The sequence below is a fragment of the Thunnus thynnus genome, chromosome 8 (genome assembly GCF_963924715.1).
Source record: "Thunnus thynnus chromosome 8, fThuThy2.1, whole genome shotgun sequence".
Classification (NCBI taxonomy): Eukaryota; Metazoa; Chordata; class Actinopteri; order Scombriformes; family Scombridae; genus Thunnus; species Thunnus thynnus.
In genome coordinates, this window is record NC_089524.1 from 27040471 (window position 1) to 27064063 (window position 23593).

General features: G+C 42.4%; 1 protein-coding gene across 3 annotated transcripts in view; it reads right to left on the reverse strand.

The window, feature by feature from the left end:
* The window catches only part of sh3rf1 (SH3 domain containing ring finger 1), a 32733-nt gene that overhangs the window by 2831 nt on the left and 6309 nt on the right, over positions 1-23593 (reverse strand). For 2 of the 3 annotated variants that reach the window (XM_067597647.1, XM_067597646.1), the window contains exons 3-11: positions 10394-10669; positions 9783-9878; positions 8174-8479; positions 5194-5304; positions 3190-3317; positions 2280-2450; positions 1337-1620; positions 929-1242; positions 123-472 (exon numbers count right to left, since the gene is read on the reverse strand). In XM_067597647.1, the coding sequence (XP_067453748.1) occupies positions 123-472; positions 929-1242; positions 1337-1620; positions 2280-2450; positions 3190-3317; positions 5194-5304; positions 8174-8479; positions 9783-9878; positions 10394-10669 (2036 nt within the window). The remainder of the gene's footprint in view (positions 1-122; positions 473-928; positions 1243-1336; positions 1621-2279; positions 2451-3189; positions 3318-5193; positions 5305-8173; positions 8480-9782; positions 9879-10393; positions 10670-23593) is intronic. The other variant, XM_067597648.1, reaches the window with a different exon arrangement.

Consider the following 23593-nt stretch of genomic DNA (forward strand, 5'->3'; position numbering starts at 1 on the left):
ACAACTGATAAGTCAGAATACCTGTGATATAGTGTTACACTTTCTATTTAAAAGGCAGATAAGCAGGACAATCCCAAACAATGCCGTGGAACTGTGGATTTTGTAGATTTAAATCAATGTACCTCTCACATATGATGGGCCGTGCATCATGCTGTTGAGATAAGAGAGAGGAGCACGGCTGGCGAGGAGGAGGAGCGATAGGAACACATCCGTCAAGGGGAGTGCTCTTCCGATGGGAGGAGTCTGAGACTGAGGAAGAGGAGGATGAAGAGGCAGAGGCAACAGCAGTAGAAGGTTCGGGCTCCAGGCAGCTGACAGAGCCAGAGGGAGGGGAGGTGTCAGGCCCCATGGCACCTTGTAGCGCCTCTCCAGCAGCAGCCTGTTCCGCCTCAAGGGTGGGAGAGGAGGGGGGTGAAGGACGAGACTTCTTCTTATTGGAGGACAACAGCTTCAGAAGACTTTTCTTTTCTCTCTGCAGCAACAAGACAGCATCATTTTTTTATGTTAGAGAACTGCACCAACTCCTGAGGCAACGAGACGCAAATGATTTTCAGAAACCACAGACAGGTGTAATCTAGTGCCTGGAACTGTTTCTCCACTACGGACACCAGTATAGTAGGAGAAATTCTTATTTCTTTCACAAACAGTCTTTGCATAGTAATAACCTCTCCTTGTTGATTGTTTCTGGTAAATCCTTTCAGTATGATTAGCATTCTAAAAAATGCCATCAGGAATCTCAGACACTAACAACTACTGCAAGGCATTTCAATCATCTAGCAAGCTGGTAAAATATGCTAGAAATACAGACAAAATCCCCATCATGATAAAACATGCAAACATCATTAGACATTTGCAAAAGCAATGGTTTAATGGATACAAAATCAAATTTTATTCATGGAAGCTTTGATATTATCTCAACATTTCCAACCTTGATGTCCAGTCTGCAGGCGAGAGCTGTATTGTTAGATACGGGATTGAGAGCAGAGCTGTTTCCAGCACCAACAGGCACAGTGAGGACAGGTACAGGTCTCAAAGCATCACCCTCCAGGGATGCTGCACTGACATTGGGTGGGGTCAGGGATGCAGCGGCACAGCCCATTGCCACTCCGCCCCGGGTGCAGCCTTGAGCAGGGCAGGAGGGGGGCTGTGGGCACACTGCAAGGTGTGGGAGATAGGTTACTGGTGTTGCAGACTGGATGGGTGTCACTGCTGCTGTGGGCCGGTCCTGATTGTGACATGCAGCTGTAAATGAGATATAAACAATATTAGACATTTGAAACCCTTTTCATACAAAAAATGCAACATTTAGTTACTGCTCTCTTTCCAGTGAACTTACCTGTCCTGACTGCATTGCGAGCCTGATTCACAGTCATCTGTGAGCTGACGTGCAGTGGGACTTTTGGCTGCTGGCCTGTGGCTGTTTGAGCTGCTGTTACCACAGCTGCAGGTTGGGAGCTGGCAGATACAGAGCTGGAGCACACAGCGAGGGGTTTGTTGAAGTCGGGCCCTGCAACAATGGCCCCAAGAGGAGCAGAGGAGGGGCTGACGATGGTGACTCCTCTGCCAGCCTGAGTGCACAGACTCAAGGGCACTTTGGCCTGGGTGCTCCCTGACACTGTCCTGAGGACAGAGGACATGAAGTGGGGTGAGACATAGCAGTCTGATTTAACAGGAAAACATCACAGCAACAGAACTCATTTTTTAATCTCATAAAATGTATTAAGACTTCATGTTAAAAAAAAAGAGTCTACAGTCATGCTAGCGGTTCTGTGAGGCTCAAGCTAAATGCTAACATCAGTATGCTAACATTCTCACAATGATAATGCTAGCGTGTTGATGTTTAGTAGGTATAATGTTTAACATGTTCACCATGTTGGTTTAGCATGTTAGCATGCAAACATTTGCCATTTACACAGCTGAGGCTGATGGGAATGTCATGAGTTTGGCACCAAAGTATTGGACAACATCAAAATTTGACCAGATGATGGCACTAGATGAAAAGTCACAAGATCAAATTTATTACAATTCATCCTCTGGGTACTGTGAATGTGTGTACCAAATCTCACAGCAATCCATCCAAATGTTGTCAAGATATTTCAATAAATTGCTAAAAAATAAACCTCATGGTGGCACTAGAGGAAAAGTCAGGGGATCATGAATGTCTTTACCAAAGTTTGTGCCAATCCATCAAGTAGAAGTTGAGATATATCACAGTATATGTGAAAAAAAAAACTGTGTATGTGTGACTGAGTGTATGTTGACAATAATAAATGACTGACCTGCTGACTGGACTCATGTAGTTCCCAGGGAAGACTCCAATCTTGCCGGTGTGCATGGAGGTGCCCTTGAACCAGCCATCCTGACAGCGCTCCAGCACCAGAAACATCTCTCCCTTCCTTAGTTCAAGCTCATCCTCCTTACGGGGAGTATAGGGGAACATCGCCACATAGCTGGATCCGGAACAAACAGTAAACAAAGATGAGGCATTTCACAAACATATGGAGAATCGTCTCCCTTGTGAAAATAAAAGCAGTTTGATGTTTCGAACAGCATGCCATTTGTTCTGGATTTCTCCCGCTGTCTAGCTGTAGATCTGTCATCATTTCCTCTGAGACCCTCCAGCAGAGACTGTGCCCTCTGACTCAGAGAATATTAACACTGGGGGACAAAACAATTTGCGGGTCATCTCTCTAAAGCAGAGCAAGAACAGGCCTGGAATGGCAGCCAAGAAGATAGGAGTCTCAGCTGGGATGTTTTCAGTCTGATTTTAATGTTGTCAGGGGGATGGGAACACGAATGCCTCAGAGTCTGACGTGCATGCACAAGCAGACACAGATGACGGCGGGAGGGTAGGCATGGGTGGATCTAATTCTTATCAGGTGTGTAGTGTCTTGGAGGAGTAATGAGGGGTAAGGGTGAGGGGGTCAAAAGTCAAGGGTGACAGAGAGGATCTCCAATGGGACCCAGGAGACTGTTACCCACAGGTTTTAACCCTTTCACCTGTGCACAAGCTCACACTTTGCAGCCTCACACTGACAGCTGAGGGGTCACAGACGGGCGAGGCCTTCCCCTCTGAACCGAGCGTGTGCATTAAAGCCCTGGGCCATTGGTGTGCAAACTGCTTCTGACATTTCACTGCACATTTAAGAAGACTGCATATTTTTGTGTGGGACTGTTTTTATAACTCACACTGTGGGTCTTTGTCTCCCACTTTGGTCGCTTATGCTGGGGGAGGGTCTCTGTCCGGCAGCCAATGAATATGCTGCTCCACAGACAGAGGACTGTGGGGGAGGAGGTGGGGGTGGTGGGAGAGCATCCTGTAAAAGAAGAATAGAAAATCATATCAGTAGCTGGAAAGTACCAAATATTTAATTACTTAATTTGACGACAATTCATCATTTACTTCCTCTCAGTATGTAGCAGAAAGACAAAAACAAGTAACGTGAGCCTAAAAAAAACAGAGAGTGTATGTTGCGTAAGAGGAGAAACCAGTTTGTTTACGAGCAACAAAGAGGGAAAGAGTATGAGAGATCATCTGTCATCTGGGTTATTCCCTCCAGTTTGCCGATACCAAGGGAGAGTCAGGCTTGGCAGATACTACGGTCTTGTCCCTGACTTCCCCTTGCAAACGAGAATCTCCTATTCTGCTTGTTTGTTTGTTGCTAGGAGACCACATAGCTAGATGTTAAATCCATTGCAGTATTTAATTGGGACCATATGAAATGAAAAACAGGTCTGTAGACACACTTCAGAAGAACCCTCAAACAAACCATGAGTGGATTCATCTCGACTCACTTGTTTTGCCTTGTTGAATGTCTGTAATGTCAAAAGTGACTCAAGCTTTTGACATGACGCTACATTTTCCTTGTATCCTTTGTGTACTTCTAGGTTGTTTCTTCTGTTATTTCACAGAGCAGGATTAAAACTAAGTAACAAACTTGCTCAATCAACACAGAGCACATGAAAACATAAAACTTTTTTTTTTTTGAAATTGTGAAAAACTGAAAGCCCAAATAGGCACAGTGCGTTAGGATGACAGTGAAACCAACTCCTACACCTATGAGCAAGACAAGTCTTCAAAAGCTCAACATTGCCAGCACTGAGCAGCAGAGTAATAGCTTCCATGACACCATGGGGGAGGAGAGTGGCACTCAGACAGCCCTGCGGTATGTGTATAGGCCGATGTGTACGTGTGAGTGTCAATGTGCGTTTCAGTTCACTGCTGACGCTTGAGCTGAGATAATTAGGTTGCCTGCAGGCTAGAGAAATCATCTGTACAAAAACATCATGTAGAGTTCCCAAGTGAAGCGGAGAGCTCAACCTTTTGTGTACACATTCCTGCTCATTCAGAAACTCCACATGCCAGAGCATACACATAGACAGACAGGAAGTGTACGTGCTGTTTTGAGTAGACTGAAGGGATTGCTTGACATTTTTAGTTGTACTTATTTTTCCTCAGCATTAACTGTAAGAAACGTATTAACAGGTGAACTTAAAAGATTACAAGGTGTCACTACTTTTATAGAGTTTGTTGATAAAACGCGGAACAATAAAGCTACTGTATCTTATTTGACACAGAATCCAGATTAACAGTTTCTCATTTTAACAGCCTGAAGTAACAATGTTACTTGTTGACAGTTTATGCAAAGTGAGGAAGAAGATCTTCTCATCTCAAATAACTCATCTTCTCAGGGAAAAGCAAAACTCTTGAAGGTAACATTACTATGTGCGTCGGCTTAATCAAGCCCATATTTATCGGTACAATGGAAACATTTTATACCATTTTATGCATAGTATAAAATAGTGTCCTTTTATACAATTTTATGCAAACATGTTCAACCCTAATATCTATTCCATGCAGCATGGTATAGAAATGCAACAAGGTTTTGCATTGATCACATAAAAGTGTATTAAATGAATGCTATCAATACTACCAAATGACAAATGCACATCAACACATGAATGTATAACATAATATATAATTGTCTGAACTAAACAATGTGCAAATTGTCTCAACTGTCAAAAAACTTACTTTGAAAATACAAATGCATTTTCTTTGGCTTGAGCCACAGTAACATTCCAGATAGAGCAACGTACTAACTTGAATCCATTACTGAAACAATATTTGTTGTTTTTTTAGTTGCTTTGGCTGATAGGTTCGTGAGATTCAGACCTGTAGAAGATTCCACCTACCACAGGGATGGGTGTGTAGCTCGTCTCAGAGGGAAATGTGAAGACCGTTGCTGTAGTAACAGGACTACTCGGGGGTGGGGTCACGATTAGTCCAGTTGTGCAAATGTGTACCTGTCAACATAAATAAGCCCACTGAATCCAATGTAGTGGAAAAGCTCTACTCACTCATGAAAAATATGAAATGTGCTGAAGTAAACACTTCATGATTGTAATCAATCAGGACATTCATAACTATATTATGGTATTTTAGAGCACAACATACCACAATTTCATCTTAAAAACACTATCCCATTCTGTCACACTGTGTGAAAATGACTCTCACTGAACAGTGACGCAAACATGTGGCTTTGTATCTAAGTGACTTAGCCATAACCTCATTGGTCGTCTAACGATCTGATTGGCAAACTGAAATCAGGTGACCATCCGGCAGGACATTTCATTGGGCAAGTAAAGAGAGGTGGTTTTCCCGGCCAGTCATCCACGTGAGTCATGGTAGTGTCTTGGTAACAAGGCTATACTGTTGGACACACAATATCTCCCTGTAGCCTGTGGTCTCTCTCTATGCATGACTGCTCCAGACAGAAGCCGCCTCTTAAGGTGAACCGTTCAGAAAGCAGACCAACCCCAGACTCTGTCTTCACTGCTTCCTTATCTATTGTGCAATGTGGTGTGCCAAAGGAAAGCAGAATGTAACAGTGTGCTCAAAAGTGACACTGTTAGTGACATGTCTGTGTATGCCTACATTGTATACATCGTTATAAATAACACTACGCTAAAGGTCAAGTATGTTGCATTAAAAGAAAATCATTTTCTTTATGAAGAATGCCATCAACAGCAGCCCTTTTTTGTTCCTTGACAATTTTTCCTCATCTTGTCTCATACATTTGTGGATGGGAGGAGTGTTCATTTTCAAGACAGACTCTCAGCCCCCTAGGCAACTAGGGCTTACCTTTGTTGTCATTGTGTCTGAGTGTTGGAAGGAGAGAAGATGAGTAGAGGTGAAAGAGAGGGAGAGAAGAGCAAAGAGCCTGTGCATACAGTGCCTGGAGTGTCTTTCTATTGTGTTTTTATTTAACACAGTGATCTGTAAATCAAACATATTGTTGTCACCAAGGAGGATCACTTTACAGGCATGCATAAAGGTTTCTTTTATTCTAAAAGTATCCTGATAATGATTGATGGGAAAAAGCCAAGTCTGGAGTCATTAAAAACATGATTACAGCTTCCGCATGGTAGGTCTTTGATGAAATATAAATCATATCATCGTATCTACATGAAAATTTTTTGGGTTTAAAAAAAAAAAAGACAGAGGGTTCTCAAGATCCACTTTACTGTAGGCACAAACTCTCTCCGTCTCCTACACACAAAAGAAACACATTAACATGCAGACTGTAGATGAAACATTAATGACTGAGCTTAACGGGGAGTTTTGGAGCACAGCATTTCAGGAAGTCTGGTATAACCAGACAGCACGGAAGGTATGTTCAAGAGAAAAAATGAACAAAAAAGCAAAAAATAATACAAAAGCAGAGTTAGCTACCAGCCAAACCATCAGAATATTGTCAAACCACTTGTCCTTACTGTCTTTATACAGTCTAGACAACAAAGTAAATAGCCAGCTGACGTTTAAAAAAAAGATAACTTTGAAATCATGAAAAAGATCACCTTCACCTGATTATGTAATTCTATACAGTTTACTGATTATTATTCTTTACCTATTTTAAATGGACTCAGAGAGCCTCAGACAAAGACAAATGACACTTGTCCTGTCCACGTGCATGTCTGTTCCTCTGACTGTCTAGCACCAAGTCAAAGCCTTCAGTCTCCAGCGGCTGGCAACCATAAAGCAGCTGTGAGTTGCTGTCATGTCGGGGTTGATGTGGAAACCTTGAGGGCTAAGCTGGAGTCGTTTTTGCGGACGAGTGGAGTCACGCATCCATGATTTCAAACGCTTGGATGGAGCAATGGCCTGTTTGGTATGATGGGGAAAAGGGAAGTTGGCCTAATTGCTGACAGAAGGAGAGTGGGGCCTTTGAAGAGCAACAAACATCTTGTGAAAACAAAAAGAGCTGAAGCTGGACTTTTTGTTTTCCATGATTTGTGTAATACATTGTTCTTTTTTCAGTTATGCAATTAAACACCACTGAACGGGATATTGACACGTCAGATGGTTTAGAGAGTCATCTCGTCCAGTACACTGGATTTAAGAATGCCACATTAAAGCCCTTTTCACACATGCACTGCAACCCTGAAATTTTCCAGACATTATCTGGAGGAGTTGTATATGTGAACGCAAATGTCCAAATCAGTCGGCCCCTACATGAAACGGACTTTACCGTGCCAGCTCCCTCGTACAAAGTCTATGTAATGGCTGATTGAACCCATGTGTGAATACAGCAGGTAATTTTCCAGAGAATTCACGGCGAGCAAATGGGTGCGCTGATGACGTTTCTATCATGTGGCTGGCACTGGATAAACACAGCAGGCAAGCTAAGCTGTGTTGTTTTGACTGGGCCATAACGCTCCGCTGTGAAGCTAGCGCCAATGGGAGAGAGGACTTCCTGTGATTTCTCGTAAAATAAAAGCTGTTTTATTTCCAGTAATAAGCTTAAAAATGCTGAATTACAACCGCAGCCTACTTTTTACGTCATGTCCTGCCTTCTGCAACCCTCGCCTAAACCAAATGTTGTATTTCCAGTAGGTGAGAAGACATTGTCTGGAGTTCATCTGTGAAAACAGCTTAAGTGGCCAATAAGCATCAGAGTGAGGGTACATAGTAATGTTGTAAGTGCTGCATGTTTCTCAGTTTTGTGTTCAGTACATAGACGAATGTGGCCCCATTGTAAAGTGTGAAAAAGGACACATGTTGTAAATGGTTAAATGGAGCTTATGTTCCATGCTTTTGTATATGAATTTTATGATTTTAGTCAACATATCTAGAGGGGACCTCCATTTCCTCCCTTCCTGTGGAGTATCTTACCTGTGAAGGTGCGCTGCAGGAAAGCCCCCCACTGATCTCCCCGATTCGAGCAGCTGCTGTGGGGTTGCTGGAGCTGATGAGGACCGGGCCGCTAATCTCCATGGAGTGGCGCTGGGGGGGAGGAGCTAGCATGGGTTTGTGGGACATGGTGAGAGAGGTGAAGGAATGTCGCTTCTTGCTGTTCTTCTTCTCCCCTGCCCGCTGGGCACCATTGCTCTGGGGCCCTGAGGAGGCCCCCTCACCAGAGTCTCCGCTGGAGTCTGACGGCTTGTCCAACTCTATAAGCTGACGAGCTGCCGAGTTGAACTAGGAGAGAGAGAAAGGGGCAGGGGGTAATTGAGAGAGTAGTAAGGTGGAAATAACAGATAGAGGGGAAGGAGTGACAGAGCTAGGAGTATTAGAGTGATCATGAAAACTGTCACTCTCCATCTTTATCTGTCTTTATCTAGTCTGTAGAGATGGTGAGCAGCAGAATGACCTATCAGGTCTTAACACGGAACATATTACTCTGAGGGAGGGTATGAAATGGCAGGCTTTGTGACCCTTTCAGGCACTGTCATGTGTGACTGTAAGTAAAAATCAAAGAGATTTCAGTTAATCACAGGGTGCTCTCACTTGCTGTCACACATCGCCCCAAGCAGCTCCCTCTACTTAGGACATAAAAGCTAAGCATTTGACTCCAATCCAGGAGAGAGCCTGTGCAGGTTCATCACTGACATGTCAGCACATTAAGTCAGACATGCAGGATTAAAATTTAAATACAAAGTGGAGAACCATAACCTCATAAAATTCAAGACCACCCTTAACAGCGATTGTACATTACTGTATATAAATAACTAGAGGGGGCAACAAAAGCATCTAGAGCAATAACAACACTATGACCTACATGTTCACTTAAAAAACTTTTTATGTTCTTCTCTATATGTCTGTGATGTTGCTGTATGTGTTTATGAAACCTGAAACATGAGTGTATACTATCTAGATAGAGCAAAACAAAATATTCTCTCCTGCTGTGTAAAAACAAAACAACATATAGCCTTTGAAATATTCTTTTAATGAAAAACACCCACTCAGTGTATAAAAATATGAATATTTATTGCACCTGGATAAAATACATATGAAAGGAAAAAAGAAAACTGTTTTTTTAAAAAGACATACCGCAACCCATTACTTTATTCAAGACTGAAAGACTATTCTGAGATTCTTTCATTGTACCACACAAGTTTTCCAACATAATATTGTTTCTGCTTGTTTATGATATTGATACGAATGGAGCACACGCTGCCACTGACAGCTTTTAAGTAAAAAATGAAATGATCTTTAAAGGACAAAGATTTACTTAATTCTGTCTGGATTATTCCAAAAGCTTTTAAGTGATACCTGTGGAGCTCAGAGAGGTTAAGACTGTCTGAATCTAAATCTTCAAAGACATGTTTAGCGCTTCAATAAAACATATGAGCATTTCAAAAGAAGAGAATATATTGAGTATTGTACACATTTTGCAAGATGTGTTCAAAGGATCTTAGCACTCTGCTGATCTTCACAAGGCATTTGCTCCACTAATGACTGGTGACATTTTGAAAGCACTGAATCTAGTTTGTTTTCTTACCTCAACGTATGAGATGGGAAAAATTCCAATTTTATCTCCCAGCATTCCCTCTGCCCAGTTTTCATCCACTCGGCGGATCACAGTCAGGATATCGTCCTGAAATATAAAGACAGAGAGCGGCGCTGCATGAGGAAGAACATAATTAATGATGCTGCTAACTAAGAGTGTTTCTCATCCTTGAGGAACAAACACTGGAACAGAAATAATGAGGTAGGGTCAATGTTTTATTAAAGGGAACATGCCCAAGAGTAAAAAAGCTGGCGTCTGAGGCATGGCATTTTGTTTGTAAAACTACTTAGTAAGCTTGTTTCTATTTTGCTCATGCAGCATATAAACAACTGACTACAGTACAAAAGCATCTAAGTATGAACCAAACAGCTGGACAGATAGAACCACTTCATTATTGTAGTTAAGTTGTGCTTCGCTCTATATGACATTCATCTCAGAATCTAAACCATTTCTTTAGACGTTTAAGTTAACAACCCTTACATACTAGCACACACATAACTTGAGAAAATTAAGGCTTAGATGACAGTGTGTCACTGTAATCAGAGTTATTTTTGTTTTACTACAGAGACCACATGGCAGAGCTGTGGGTGTTGCAGTCTCACCTTGGAGAAGGGCAGGCAGTCCTTGTCTGCTTCCTTGTCTTTAAGCTCAAAGTCATAGAGGGCTTTGCACTGAGGTGGCGGTTGTGGCAGCGGCTTGATAACCTGGACGAAGTTGGTGGGGAAGAAGCCGTGGACTCCACCCATCTCACCGTGGTACCAGTTCTCGTCCACTTGCCGACGCAGGATGATGATGTCACCCTTGCTGAACTTGAGGTCTCCTGGTTCCTTGCCATCATAGTTGTAGAGCGCCTTGGCACAAGGGAGCTGAGGTACACCCTGAAAACAGAGATTGACGGTGAGAGGTGTGAGAAAGAGTGATGACAAGAATAAAGACATATTAATTCTATTTCTAACGAGTAATGGTGGTGGATTAACATTGAAAAAGCAGCAAAATTAAGTATACTCAGCAATGATGGAATGCTTTCTAAGTTGCTTGACTTTTCAGTGTAGAACAGAAATTTAAGGGTTACTCACAGCTTTTAAAAGTTGCAGTGCAAAACATTATACTTTCTCTTTGTGAAGTTAGTTTTAATATATGGTGTTGAATTGGGACAAGATTCATGAAAAATGAATCATTAATCGAAAGCGCACTTTTCAGAAAGGTACTACAACAGTGCTAGAGAACAGGAATGGAAAATATTCAAGTGAGGGCTCAAAGAGGCACTATAACAAGCTTGATAGATATAGAAGCCATCACAATTCAAAACAGCGTTCACAGTCAGCCTTGTCACTCCTTAATTAACCAGAAAACAGGCACTGAGGGAATTTAGTATGTTTTTTAACACAACAAACAAAAAAGATTCACACATCTGTGAGTGTGTGTTTCTACAGAGACAGTACATGCCCTGACAGTGACAAGGTCTATGTGTTGTGTGTTCACAGTTTAAATGTGATGAGCCCGGCTGGTTGTGACTAGCCGACTAACGCCTTCAGAAGGCCCAGGGCCCTGTCCCTTTATCTTGCAGAGGAAGGTTTTGTATCTCAGTCTGCTAGCCCAGAGTCCTGAAAGGCCCATTCAGGGAATGACAATCCAGGGAAAGAGGGACCAGGGAGTGAGGTGGGGGTGGGGGGGGGGGAGTAGCAGGATAGAGAAGCATCAATGTTCTCCATTCAGGGTGGGTGTCCATGAGGAAGGCTTCAGTTCAAACCAACCCCCCACCATTTATCCCACTGCTGTTACACATCCTTAGCAGTGATCAGAATCACAAACACTGCCAACTGACTGATCTCAACAACTGCAGAGTCGACAAGAAATATGGACAGAGATAAGAAAAATTACTAGGACACATGCGGATACTGCCAGGGTGAGAAAGTTAGCCCGAGAGAGATGGGTTAAAGCAGAGCTTGGAACAGGCTCTGCAGTCTTGTTAAAGGCTAATGAACCGTTTAAAGGCTCAGAGGAGAATAAAAGTACAGAATGAGCCGTGATGGTGAGCCAGGGTGACATTACCCTGCTGCAGAGAATCACACAGCCTGAAGCACAGAGCCAATCGGTCTCTGGCTCTGCTGGTCCAGCCTGTGGGGAGAGAGCAGTGGGAGGAGGGGTACTGCAGCCCCCTGCACACTGCACTGGAACTGGGCCTCCTTTCAGGGGAAAACGGGCTTTTGAGCCCACCCAGGCCTGGCAGGGAGCTTCGTGATGAAAATGCAAATGAAAGTGGAAGCTCTGCCATTTTTGTTTCAAATGACAGAACAGGTTCACGCTACACAAAACCAATGGGATCTAATTACATGGTAAATATGAAATGCTTGTCCTCTTGAAACTGTGAAGTTTGTAAGTGCTTGTTTGTACACAGAGGTCAAGACTTAATAAAACCTTTAGCAGCAGCACAGTGTCCAAAGTCAGCATTGTTACATAACTGCTTTTGCACATGCCAAAAGTGATTGCACTCCTAAAAAGATGTTAGTAAATAAAGTCCTGTATGTCCAAATACTGTACCAGAACAATGTGTCCTTTCTGTTAGCCAGGTTAGACTGTGGAAAGTCATGATTTTCCTACTGATTTCAACTGAATGAAAGTGAGGTTTTTCCCTGATGGAGTTCTGTATTGGTCAACATAGAGCACACTCACTCCTGACAGAGTAGTATGTTTTGTTTCCACACTACTTCACAGCTGGTTCTTGATCTCCCTGTCCTGGCCTCATGAAAGACGGGTTGTCAGCAGAGTTACATTTCCATGTTTCACTCGGCTTAACATAGTGAGAGGGAGAGACTGACTGTAGAGGCCTATGAATGTAAGAGGTGGTGTGGGTGCGCAAGACAGAGGAAAACTGGGGGGTGGGGGTTAATATCCGGTTTGCGTCCATGGAGACAGTGCTGTTGTGTCTGCAGTGGACCCGCATAAAGGAGCACCAGCAGTCCTGACCAAACGTCCCCTCTGGAAAAGAGTTGGGACTGTGCTTTTAATAGGAATGTACAGAAGAGAGCTTAAGACTTGCCACCACAGAGATACTATAAAAAAGCGTCATCTCAGGCTGCTAGCAGCACACACAATCACATACTCAGAAAGATCCTCCTTGCTTTTATTGCTTTTAACTCCTCCCGAGGGGGAGGAAGACTGCATTAGGGTACATCTCTGCATGAATCTCTGGCAAGGAAAAAAAAAAAAAGGGAGGTTCTGCCTCAAGTTCAGGCCCAAACACCAGAAAGCCACAAGAGAAGACGTCAACATCCGACAGAATTTTTCTGGTCAAAGGAGGGGCAACCAAGTTTTTTCCTCACTCCACCTCTTCAATTGTTCTCAACATCTGCGGTGAAAGTTTATGGAAGCAATTATACAGCAGCATAAGCCACTGTTAGGTTACTGTATCAGACTGTTGCTACTCTAATGAGAATCTGTAGGCAACGTCTAATGACTACTAGCTTCTTTCAAGATTTGAAGTACATGATTACACACAGCTGCAACACCCCACTTAGACTCTAGGTAACCAATAAGCAGTCTGTGGGGCACAAGAAGCTTGTGGTTCTTTATTTTGAGGCCCTCAAAATGGCCTAATTATAACTCCTATTTTTTACAATAAGCAAATTATGAACAAAACTATATCAAAAAACAAATTCTTAGACTGCACCTTTACTTTTTCATATACTACCAATAACATTTAAAACCACAATAATACCTGTATACCAGTATCCAGCAGCCCAGCTTTCTCAAACTGGTGATTATACCTGCACTGTCAAATAAGATACCCAGATAATAAGTGATTTGGTATATTTTGGTTCGTAGACTGCTTGACACGGCGGTGAATATGCTGATCAGTGAAGTATATAACAGGTAGTGGTACAATTTGAAACCTTCATCCATCAATGTGCTACAGCACTGAGGAGCTTTGCTGGAAATCAGTATAGAAACATTATACCTGGAGTGAAACTTTACTCCACTTTCTTAATTAAGTTTTGACTTGCGCTAGAGAGTGCTAACAATGCTAACTTACCTGTGTGTGTATGAGCAAGAGACAGACGGATAAACAGACAAAGATAGAGATAGAGAGAGGTAAAGAAAGAGAGATTAGGCTCAATGTGCAGAGCATCAGCTGGTGTGTGCAATTACCCCTGTATAGCAGATAATGCAATTAGACCTGTGTGCTAAGGGGATTTGGCTGTTAAAGTGTTCTCTTCCACAGGACTGGATTATAACTGAATTACCAAAGTGTTCTGCTCTACAGCACAGCCAAATGTCAACAACCAGTGAACAGACTGGCACAAAAGCACAACCCATGGAGGTAAGACTAGGTCAGATGGGGATAATCACGCTAACAGCTTGCTTTTAGACAGTAATGTTTTAAAGACAAAGAATTAGGTGTTCTGTAAAAGATTCTTTAAATACATTGTTGAACTGTTGTGCTATAAGCATGGCTCAGACAACAAAATCACACTAACATTATGAACCTGACATGCATCAAACATAAAATTAAATAGCTTTCTTTCACTTGTATGAAACAGCTGTAATGCATCAAGGTTACAGGTAACTTTTGCTCCGTCAGCAGTTCAAGGGTTGTGTGCAACCACAGTAGACAGAAACCTTTACCCCCTACGTCTAAGTGCCAGACATGACTACACTCCCATATGGGCACCTCCAGGAGCTCTGCAGGGGGTTCAAAATGAGGAGTGGTGCTACTGCCAAAACGCTATGTGCAAGGGAGGGTTTAGTCTATCAGGTTTGCACTTCTACAAGACATGTCAGACGTTCTACCAGAGGGAGCACAAGCAGCATCTGCCACACTGACCAGGTGGCCATAGGACATTTGTTGTTCATTACCAGATCACTGTTTACTGAAGATCTTGCCACCAACATTGTGGCACAATAAGTGACACATGGTGGGAAATGAGGAATACTGAGGGCAGGGACCATCTTGTTTCCATTAGCACTGCATTAGTTTAAATTGATTCCTAATGGTCTTTTTAATGACCACTGTACAGCAGTCTTTCTCCAACTCCCCACTCTGTCTAAAAACCTGAGGAATTATTGGTATAAAATACAGGGAGTGGGCTACAGAGAGGCAGACAAACGGCAGTGATATCAAGCTTATCAAAGCAAGTATTTTTAGATGTAACCAAAACTAACTAAGCACATTAAGTGATTCACTATGTATAAAAAAATCAGGTTGGTTGAAGGCAGAGGTTGAAACTGTGCATCTACTTGTATTGTTGGGAATGAGTTTTCCATCTTGTTTAAGGTCTATTCCATCTATGGTTGTGACAAAAACCACCATTGTCTAAATATATTGACAATGGGTATGTATTATATTCTTTGTATTCTGTTGAGAAATATCTGCAATCTTAGGTAACATTTCCTCATTGTTGGGCAAAACAATACCAATGAATGAGAGATGAACTATCTGTTTTACTTTGCCCATGAATTTACCAAGAGATTTGGGATATCTTTCAGTGCAAGTAACTTACTTGGATCTGAATATACAGTTCTTAAGGGCAGTATGTCCAAAAAGCATAAATATGAGGATCACTAAGAATACGATTCAATTAAAATAAAGGAAATTATAATATAAATATGCCTAATCCTTATTTGCTGGCGTTCAAATCAAGCTGTGACACAGGGACTTTCAGATGAGCAGCTCTTGTCACAGCAGAACCTCATGACACAGCTTGCTCATCTAGAGCTGTTGTCTCTCTCTCAGTTTGAGACAAAAGAAAAACTCCCATTCTCTGGTTTCTATGGAAACTCCACACAGGAGCACTTTTTGGGCTATTTATGGGTCTCTTGACAGTGCAGTGAATCTTATGAAAGAGTGTCATTTAGAATCCAGCCAGCGTCCAGTCTTGGGAGAGGCTGCAGTGATGGGGCCCAGGGCAGTGGTGAATTGGCCATCACCTCAAAGAAATAATTACACATTTTGTGAAGGACGCTTATTCGCTTTCTTGCTAGGAGTTAGATGAGAAGATCAATACCATTCTTATGTCTGCGTGTTAAACATAAGACTCAAGCTAGGAGCGGTTTATCTTAGCATGTGTATAGAAACTGGGGAAAAACAGCTAACCAGGCACTGTCCGAAGGTAACAAAATCCACCTAGCAGGACCTCTAAAGCTCACTAATCACTTAAAAATATTTCATGCAAAGGAGGAAATTCTTCTAACATGAAAAAACCTTTACCGCAGCATGGTATAGAGAATGTACCCAAGCAAATTAATTCATTATGCTCAAGAATATAAAGTGTTAAACCCAACTAAAAACAAGTGTAAAGCTGTGAACGTTCAAAATGTGCATTACATACCCAACTATTCCAATAATCATCCCATAGTCATCTCTGCGAGAAATATTGTAAATCAATGAAATTATAATTGTTGCATGGCATTATTAGATTTACAGGATTTGTGCATCAATGTGATAAATTACCTCCATTTGTCGGATACTAATTTCATTGGACTGGGCAAACAACTGACATTTCCATTTGGTTATTGGGTGAGGATCAACTTTGCCTGACAACCTTGCATGTTTTTTTTGTTGGACCACACTCAGCATGCTAATGGTTATTTGAATTTAATGAGGAGGCTACATTTTTGATGCAGTGCAATTGTTGGTCTGAACTAGGGATGCCATGGTGCAGAAATTTTCCCACCGGTTAATAAACTTGTGACAACACTGGTGTTACGGGTTACACCGGACATTTTACAAGATAAGATATTCATCAATGATACTCAATATCTGTAGAGCTCTTACTTTGATCTGTAACTTTTGATTTTTAGTTTAGATCTCCCCCTTACTTATGAGTTAGTGACGGCAGGCTTCAGGCTGCTGCTGCCAGCGCGATGTCCTCTGTGTACAGCCGGGCTGCATCACACACAGACACAGGGACGAACCAGAGGACAACCACCGCTTAGAACCAGAACCAGAGCCCCTGTCTGCCATCCGGAGAGAGACATACTGAGAACAGGCTGAGCAGGCAGAGAGCGGGAGAGTTTCTGCAGAAAACAAGCACCGAGACTAGGGATGTACAATATTATCGGCACGTCATCGGTATCTGCCGATAAAAGCTCTAAAATGAAATATCGGCATCGGTGAATTCTGCTGATTATGAGAGGCCGATATGATAACTTCATTAAAGTTTTAACGCTGAGCTCCTGACCTCCAGTCTTCCTTCGTTCTTCCTTCATATATTGTCTTTCTTGACCATACTTAGTACAATTGATGCTTGCATGCATAATAGTCTCCTCAGCCAGCTGGAAAAAATATGTGCATATATCGGTATCGGCATTGGCAATCAGCCACAATGAGTTGGAAATATCAGCATATCAGATATCGGCAAAAAGTCCAATATCGTGCATCCCTAACCGAGACCCGAGGTGACGAAAGCAGCTGCTCACTAACAGCTACGTGTGTTTACAACAGAGAGGGAGGACAGACGTCTCACTCTGCTGTTGTGTACTGCAAATCTGCTGCTGTGGACGGTCACGGAGCAGACACTTTCAGTTTATAACTGTAGCATCTGTCGTCCAAGTAAGTATTGATAATATGCTTAGTATTTTACAAATTAAAAGTTTTATTATTTGATGAATGTGGGCGCTGATACATGATGTGGTGGAAGATGGCGGCGCACACAGACGCAGCAGCTTCGAGCTCTCCCACACAGTGTAGATACAATATTTTCTTCTATTTTTATTACCACTTTTATCATATTTCTGCACTATGTGGCTTCGCCATTTTGTTGTTTTATACAATGACAAAAATACTTGGACTTGGAAAGTGAACTAAATGGGTTTTAAAAAGCAAAACAACGGTGGGGACAGTGGGCAAGCAATGTAATCAATGTATGCCCGAACACTGTGTAACACCGGTAACAACAACTACTGTGGCAAGCCTAGTCTGAACATGGCCTGAATCTTTTGAAAATATAGTTGGTTTGCTTTTTCATTATTGTTGTTTCATTTCTTACTGAAATGTGACTTCCAGCCAGGTTTCCATAATCGAAAACAAGCAGAAATCAGAACCCATAAAATCTAAGAAATGCTCAGCCCTAGTGTTGTGGGAACCATTTATCTTCTTGACTGCATTACGTAAAGTCAGAAAGAGGCAATAATCCATTCAAGCTTTCCAAGACCTTCACCGTATGACAACTCACTGTGCTTGTTTGTTTCCCCTCACTACATATTAGCAAATGAGGTTCCACATTAGTGTACAGGCACAAAAAGAGAACAGTCTGGAGGCCAGATGGAAGCCCGGATCACATGTGAGAAGAACAGGAAGTTTCCGAAAGCCCTCGAAACTCTCCTCCTGTTCCTCCTCATGTTCATCCATTTCCCAGGCCAGTGACAGCATCTCTCACTTAGTCTAATACTTCTATACCAAGAGAGACAATGTTTTCTTCTCCTGAGTGCCAGTTACTAAACCACTCACTGACCCCAGCAATCTACAGTTTTACTGCCAGTTCCTGACCTTAAGCTGTAGCCTGGGGGGCTCATGGGAATGTGGGTGCTAGACCATGATCAAAGCCAGTTGAGGTACAGGCCCTTTAAGGCTGCCATGTGCAAAACCGGGAAGTACATTGAGATTTCTGTCTAAAGAGATAGGTGGAGTTGGTGGTGGGGTCTATAAAAACATTCAACACATGGATATACAATCAAGACATGTCTGAGCCAAGTGCACTAAGTAAGCTACAGATTAATCATCAGAAAGAAAGCATTTTAGCAGGAAGGGAGTATGGATTTATGGGAGAGCGTTTGCACACACTGTAGAGCTGTCACACATACGGTTTTCATGAAGCTCTCGTGTGTTTGGGTGTATGTGTAGGTTCTACTGTGAAAATGCAATTACACGAAACCCCTAACACATGAACTGGCACATGATTTCTTTGTGCAGCCTAATGTGTATGTGCTGGTTTCTTTACCTGGCTGGCCTCAGATGAGGGTAAAGGCTGGTTCTGGGTGGCCTGGGGATCACCCAGTCTGCTTGAACAGAACTCTTTAACTCTGTGCCAGTTCATACACTGGGCTTAACAATTGCTCTCACAGGAACCCACTCACATTTCAGAGCAGACAGAGCGAGCAAGGAAGCAAGATACAAGCTAGAAAGAGAAGGGCAGAGAAACATTGTCACATCAAAAGACTGAAAAGAAAATGAAGCAGGCAGAGGAGGCAAGGCATGACATCCTGGACCTATATCATCGTTCTATGACACAGACATTGGGTAAACAACCCTGACTAATTTAGTAAAACAAGAACAATTCGGGCAGGCAAGAACTAGGGTACATAGTTGATGAGCCAATGATAACTATCATTTGATACATATTCCAAATAGTTTTTAAGCATCAAGAAAACAGTCAAACAAATGCAAAATGTATAAGCATGGTAGCGGACATTGTCCACATAGTATTTATTTCTAACACTCTTTGAATTACCAAACATCTGATTACACTGTAGAACTATTTAAATACACTGGACAAAAGGACTGTAATGCTATTGCAATGAAAAAGTTTTCATGTACAACCAGTGGAAACAGGTGAGTGAATACCTCACTAATCAATAGAATATTTGGGTAAAAAGTATTATTTCAGTGCTGGATTAGCACTAAGAAGTGCTGCACGTAAGAACTTAGCTTGTATCCAAGCTACAGAGGGATTGGTTCACAAATGTCACAGTATCTGTGTATTGAGTACCAGTCAATATGAGCTGAATACTAAGCATTTCCTCACATTACTCTCCACTGTGCTGGTGAAAGCGTGCAGTGTCTGTGGCCTTTTGTTCCTCTTAGTCATTCAGTGCGAGCCACCTGCTCTGCTTGGGCTGACTTCGATTTACGCAGTGTTGGAAGTCGAGGGGAAATTTGACAAGGAACTGGACAAGACTCTGTAGGCTGCCGAACCTCAAACAAAACCTGCTATAGCCTCTACTACTATGTTGTCCCTCAGTTATCTTTATTAAGTGTCTGACTGTTTCTCATATGCCTGCTTATCTCTCAATTGTCCAGTGTTGCGTGTCAGACCAGTGGGCAAATGAAGAACATTTGCTTGCATTGGCTGGTATTTCTACGCCTCTACAGTGGACAAACAAAGCCAGGATATTGACACAGTGCTGGCAAAGGGCCAAGGCACAAACACTGCATCTGTTCTCAGACTCAAGAAGCTGCACAGCACTGACCATTTTTCACTTTCTTAAGAAAGTGTGAGTGTGTTTGTCCATTCCACCCTCGACTCAACCCAGATGTAACATGTAGCTGCTAGCTTTTCTTTAACTCCACTGAATGTTTAGTGAGGCATCACGTACTGAAGCGAGAGTGTCAAAGAGGAAATCTGAGGAACTCAGAGTTGGGGGCCCTCATTAGATTCTTGTTCCTCTGCAAAGGTTACATTATTAAACTTCTCAGTTTTAACTAATTCATGTCAGTCTTGTTTTGACAAAAGCTTCAGGTTTTTGCTTGGAGAGTACAGCTCAGATTTTCTTTACAGTAATGAATCGAATGTAAAACAGGGCAAGCCAAATTATATTCTCAGTGATATGAGTATAGAAGAAAATGAGTATTTGCAGGGAATTGGGGATGTCAGTTTCGGTTAATTTTGCTTTCGACAGACCGACACCCATTAACTGGTAACTTTGTTTGTGAGAGCTGTCCCGCAGTAAGTGGTCAGAGCTAGCTTGTCTGCCCTGGCTAGCTTGACTTTTAGCTCATCCTTCTTCTCCTCAAAGTGTTTTTCAATGCCTTTCATCACAGTAGCTCTAGTAAATGGCATAACGTACTTGGGCTCAATCCCTCGCCCACACTGATTGGAAGTATACTGGTCTCAATTATTCAGCACACCAACTAGGTGATGGCCATGGACTGGCACGCATCACACTTTCTCCCCCTGACTAGCAGCGACGTGACCTTTGGGTGCGACTGCGAACCATCCTCGGACATGGCAGCCAGGTCCTTGTGCTTTATGTGGTACAGCATAGTGCTAGTACCGTATTGGCCTGAACATAAGATGCCCCCCTGGCACTTATTTTCTCTAGCTGTTAACAGTTATAAGACTGCCTGTTTGTCTGTTTGAGCTCCTTGTCATCTGTGACAGTGGTACTGGGCAGCTTGACATATTCTGTTTCTGCAATAAAAACATCGGAAGACGCTTTGGACTCATTTTCACTCGTCATGAATTTGCCTCTAATGACCAACGTGGCCATTAGAGGCAAATTCATGGGCAGAGCTCATAAGACCAGGAACATTTGACAAGCAGACAATTCTGCTGGCACAGACCAACATTTCAAAAATCCCAGGTTGCTGTGATTACTCAGCCCACAGTAATACCATTAAGAGGATTAAGAGGAAGAAAAGAGAGACAGGTGTTGATGCCTCTAAAACAAATCAGGATGTCTATTTACATGGGAACTAATGAGCCTCCCCATGATATTATCAGCATGAGACCACACCTTCCTATCAATAGAAATACAAGCTGGTTGGCTTAAACCTGCACTGACATTTCAACATAATGTGGTCACGGGTCTGTTTGTGTACTGACTACACACCTGTGTTTTTGTGGGTGTGCACTGTGTAATGAGCCCTCATGGATCTAAAATCAGTCTGTGACTCATTAAAACAAACATTGCCCTGGCTTCCCCAGGCCAAAGTCACAGAAGGCTAGATGTGTGTTTGTGTAAAACAAATGGGCTCAAAGTACATTTGCCTATAATCAGAACAGTTATGATGGGGATATGAGTGGGGATGTTATTCTCTAGTTAGTACTTGTGTGTGCTGAAAGCATATTATCACTGAAAGCCTCCCCAACCCCAAGTCTTTAGTCAGTACTTTCCCCTATTCAAATCAACATCAATAATTAATCAAATGCTGTCAGCAAGAGAGACCCTACACATGGGGAGTAACTGAGAACACAGGCTTTCTGCAGCCTGGTTTTGTGTCACTGTCTTCCAAAATGAAATACTGATTATTTCTTATTATTCCTAATCTGTATAGGAAAAGAGACATTTCTTGTACGACTGGAATGATAAGACATTTGGACTAAGGATCTTGCAATTTAGTCTCTCACATCACTTTAGTAGCACTTGTTTACCTCCAAATCAGTCTTGACAAACAACCTCAACTAAAAACGTATGCTTTAGGGAGCAGTCTATAGTTTCCAAAGTCTCTACTGATAATGACTACTGTTCTGCCTGCAGATGAGAATGTTATGGCAACCCATGGTGCATCAGATGTGGATGGACAGTAACATTCATACCGTTCTTATTAGAGAACATATACAAAATAATACATTATCACTTTGAATGATGGAGCGCAGTACTTCATCCCCTGGACTTAGTACTGGATACCCCACTGCCTTCTCACAGCTAGAACGAAGATGTCATTCAGGGGACAAACGCAGATTAACTGCACCTTTGGGCCTCAAAGAAAAACAGGAAACTTTTCAGCACATAGCAGAACAGCAAACACACAAGGCTTACAGAAGAAGTCCTGAAATCTGAAGAAAACTTTTAAAATATTTGAGAGAATCATTCTTTTCCCCATCTCTCAAGGGAGCGCCGGGACCACACATCTCTTATGGAGCAGCAAGGTGAGCCAGAGGTAGTCACTGCTGCTTGAAGATGTATCAAGCGCCAGTAATAGCTCCTGGGTCAGAGGTCAAACAACTGAAAACGAAAACTCCCCGCAAATCATGATTCTGCCTTAGGGATGGGAACTAAACACTTAACATGCCAGCAGTCAAACGGCCCATGGATGACCAACCCTGGTCCACCAATAACAACACAGGGTGAGAGGTCAAACTGCTCTGTTAAGGCTAGGCAGGTATTAGGGGCACCTTGGGAATAGGGGAAGGACACAATGGGAGACATGTTGTCAAACAGCTGACAAAACAGTCAAAAGAATCATTTCCACTGAAAACAATTTGTTGTCAGGGTATACCACACAGACTAGGACACTAGTTGACCTAAAATGACTGGAATTACTGGTATAAATTGCATTATTATACGACTACATGAATGCTGAAAGTGGGCTGTAAAACAAACTGTTGATATTTCAACAATATATTTTTCTCAAGGAGCCCTGTCCACTGGACCACACACGTAAAACGAGTGCTAAAAAGGCTTTTGTTGGCCCCCACAGGTGTGATAGCACTGTGGTAAGTAAGGTCATGGCTGCTTCCCTTACTATTGTCATGCTGACAGACTTGGCAGGAGTTGAGACATGGACGGAAGAAGCGGGGGGGGTGTAGTCCATTGGCAAATATGGCATTTTTGGTTGGTGGACCACCCAGAGTTTAGTGTTAAACCCCCTGGAAATGACAACAAACATTTACCCATCTTCGTTATAAAAAAAAACCGTACACAATGAGGTTGAATGTAATCACCAGTTCACATAGGGAGCTAGACAGTTCAAACTGTCCAGAAAATGATGGTCAGGTGGCTTGTACTTTGTCTTAATATGAAAAGATGTCTTGCAACAAGATACAACCGCCACAGCAGAGTCTGCCCAGGGGCTGTCAGGTGCAGAGGCATGTCACTGCATGCATGATTATCAACACAACCACAGGACTTATTTATGCATATGACACAGACCTCTAATATCCTTTCAAATCACCACATTGACTTGTGAGTCAAAGAACGGCATGTCTTACAGAAAAGAACAGACAGAAAATACACATAAATACATGTTGATACTTTAAGAAGGTTTACTGAAGGCGAATGTGAGCTGGCAAGTGGGACGAGATGAGACAAGCCCAATGTTTTGAGGAGAAACAGTGACCTGCAACTTCTCATGGCATTCC